Genomic DNA, 3075 nt, shown 5'->3' on the forward strand with positions numbered 1-3075 from the left:
AAAAAGGTTTTGAGCTCTTCAAATTTGAAGATGAAACCCATTTTTATAGCTCACATTTCTAATGAATGACTTGCACCCTAGCCTGCTTCACTGGTAATAGTCTAATTCCTAATGTGACCATTCTTTTACACTATGCTTAGCCTGCAGAGCTAAAGATTTAAACTCTAAATACAATCTGTTTGTGAACAATCCCATGTTGTGAATTGCATCTGATGGCTATAACCTCTTGCTTTTGAACTTCCAGACACCCTCCTGTTTGCTGTGAAGGATTATGTTGGCAGAGCTGGATTACCACCCAAGAATCTTCTGGATAACTTTGATGCCAGATCTAGCATTGTAGGGAAGCTGAATAATGTCAGTAAGATTGCCTTTAACCCAGAAGGGGTGCTGTTTGCTGTGCGTGGTACAGAGCTTTTCATGGGAGCTATGCCTTCAGATCCAAACCTGGACTGGTTCTCCACTGCCAAGAGTGGGCAAAACTGACTGGGATGGGTTTAAATTAATGTTCTTTGATCCAAATGGCCTTCTGTATGCAGCTACCAAGAAAGGGGAGTTCTACAAGGGTCCAGCACCAAGCAATGAAAATGTGTCCTGGCTTTATGGCCAAGCCACCAAAATAGGAACCAACAGCTGGAATGAATTTGATGCCCTTTTCTTTGACCCTAAAGGCATCCTGTATGCAGTGACAAGTGACGACAAGCTTGTGATGAGAAGCCCCCCAACCAAACCAGACGATAACTGGCTTGATTCCAGCAAGACCATTGGAAAAGGAGGCTGGCGCATCCTGACCCATTTCATGGCTTTCACCCTAGAGTCAGACCTGTGGTGTGTGGATTCAAAGAATGGCAACATCTATAAAGGACCAACCCCGACCATTGCTGATACCAACTATATTGAAAAGGCACAGAAACTGGGCTGGGGTTACAATGTCTACCCCTCCTTTCCTTCACCATTGATAAAACCATCCAGAGTATTGTGAGCTTTGAATTCCTTCCAGATTCAGGGAAAATTCTATCCCAAGGCACAGAGGTGGTTCAGACCCAGATCTATAACAACAAGAGCAGCACTCCATTAAAGCACACCTTCTCGTAAGTAATGGAAACTCTATTGTGCTGCCTCTGTTAATACTTCTGCTTGTTGGCAATGTTTGTTCTATGGTGTTAGTGAGGTAAATGCCTGCAGTATATGGTGTACTTGGATTGCACAGGTGGTGGATAGGAAGCCACTGTAGCCCATTATCAAAATGGCTGTATAGAGAATGGGGTAACAATGCCAAGGCCATCTATGAATACAAGGAGTCGATAACCTGTCCTATGGCGACTGGTAGCCCTTCATTGGTGAGCATGAAATGAGTCTGTCTGGTGTAGCTGGATCTCTACACAGGACGCTCTCCTTGAATTTCAGATTTGGATGGAACCGATCAGGTTTCAGTAGAAAGGTTTACCTTCTAGGATACAAAAGGCAAATTGTTTAGGGGCTTGTTCTCAGGAGTGTAACGTGTATCTTTGGCTTTTGTGGCTGGTATTTGGTGGATTTTTTTTTTTTCTTATTAAATGAAAATTGGTCCTCAGATTAGTTGCAATCCCTATAGCATACCCAACAGTCCATACATTTAGTAATATCCCACATGTGGTCAATACTGAATCTTGACAAAACAAGGTAGCTGGAGAACTGGGTCAATAGACCTGTGCAATTCATTTAATCCTATCTTTGAAGAGTCCAAATGTACAAAACTGTCAGATCTATTCACAATTTATTTTTCTTTTTTAATATGGATTTCAAAGTAAGAAGTAAGGACTGGCTTTCTTGACTTTTCAGAATTTCAATGGATTGTTCATTAACTTGGTACTTATGTTGCACTCGCATTATTGAGCCATCTGCTCAACTGGGATTAATGGGTACATGAATTCCAGAAGCCAATGGAATGTAAGTCTTTCTGAATTTTAAGCAAACAAAAAGGTTGAGATATTACAGATCAAAATTATTTGCAGGATTTTTTTTTTTTTTATTACCAAGGCACATCCTTGGCAAACATCTATTTTTACGAACTAGATTTGGGTGCGACTAGCCCAAGCCCTGCTCCATGAAGTCTAATCTCTCCTAATATATTAATGTGAAGGTTTTCTTTCTAGCTTCTCAAAAACCATAACTGAGAGCAGTACCTTCAGCCAGGAACATGGATTCACAGTAGCAGTTGGAGCTGAGATGTCCTTTAAAGCTGGAGTCCCATTCATAGGGGAAACAGAAACCAAGATTTCCATCAATGTGAGCACAACTCATACCTGGAATTTCACCACAACCAACACAACACAGGTAAGCATGGCTTGTATAATGAGGGTGAGAAAAGCTTCTCTGCATTAGTATTGGTTTGTTGCTTACAGTAAAGTCACAACACCCACATGGCTATGAGGGTAATTCTTCAACTGGTTTCCATTTTCTGCTTGTGACTCTCCATGTATGACTTGTATCTGCTTCTAAAGCAACAGTCCCACTGGTTATAGGTATCCTGGCTTGGTAGATGTTGGGCCTGTTAATGTCACTCCAATAACAAGGCAGGGGCTAGCTATTCACAAATAGCTTAATGGTACTGGCCCAGATCAGTGTACCCTCTTGTCCAACCTCCTCTCTAAAAATAACACTACCTCTTTACTCTGAACTGGTTAATTTGTAGTCTGCTGCATTATATATCTCATTAAAACCATGAACTTGAGGCAGTTTTGGTGTATAGATCATGCCCCTGCAGTCTCAGTGCTCAATTCTCTGCCATTTAGGAGTTAAACTTTTTTTTTTTTGGTTTCTAGCCCTAGTTCGTCCGGCTGTGTCATTCTGATTGGAGAAATATCTTAACTTTCAATCAGGCTTGCTATCTAAAATCTGATCGCCTGTTTTCTTCACTGAACTGTACTCCCACATGAGGCTATTGTAGTGTCTAGGAAGATATTAACAGAGCAGAAGATGATTAATTTTAGATTAAACAGACTGTGCAATAAAGGAACCAGTAATATCTAAGCTTCTTTTTCATGAAGTGTTTTGGAAGTCTGTGCAGACCACACGCAGGGAGGTGTGTCTAAGGCT

The 3075-nt window shown here is 41.2% G+C and overlaps 1 protein-coding gene across 1 annotated transcript; it reads left to right on the forward strand.

Moving 5' to 3' along the window:
* The first annotated feature begins 252 nt into the window (after positions 1 to 252).
* Positions 253 to 2231, forward strand: LOC134615295 (tachylectin-2-like). The gene is made up of 2 exons (XM_063459792.1): positions 253 to 1088; positions 2133 to 2231. Exon 1 carries the CDS (start codon positions 353 to 355, stop codon positions 977 to 979), a length of 627 nt encoding a protein of 208 aa, XP_063315862.1. The 5' UTR covers positions 253 to 352; the 3' UTR covers positions 980 to 1088; positions 2133 to 2231.
* The last annotated feature ends 844 nt before the right edge of the window (positions 2232 to 3075 follow it).

This window comes from Pelobates fuscus, chromosome 6 (genome assembly GCF_036172605.1).
Source record: "Pelobates fuscus isolate aPelFus1 chromosome 6, aPelFus1.pri, whole genome shotgun sequence".
Taxonomy (NCBI): domain Eukaryota; kingdom Metazoa; phylum Chordata; class Amphibia; order Anura; family Pelobatidae; genus Pelobates; species Pelobates fuscus.

Excerpts from the sequence above, each read along its gene's own strand:
- LOC134615295 (XM_063459792.1), top strand. The coding sequence starts at position 353 with ATGTCAGTAAGATTGCCTTTAACCCAGAAGGGGTGCTGTTTGCTGTGC.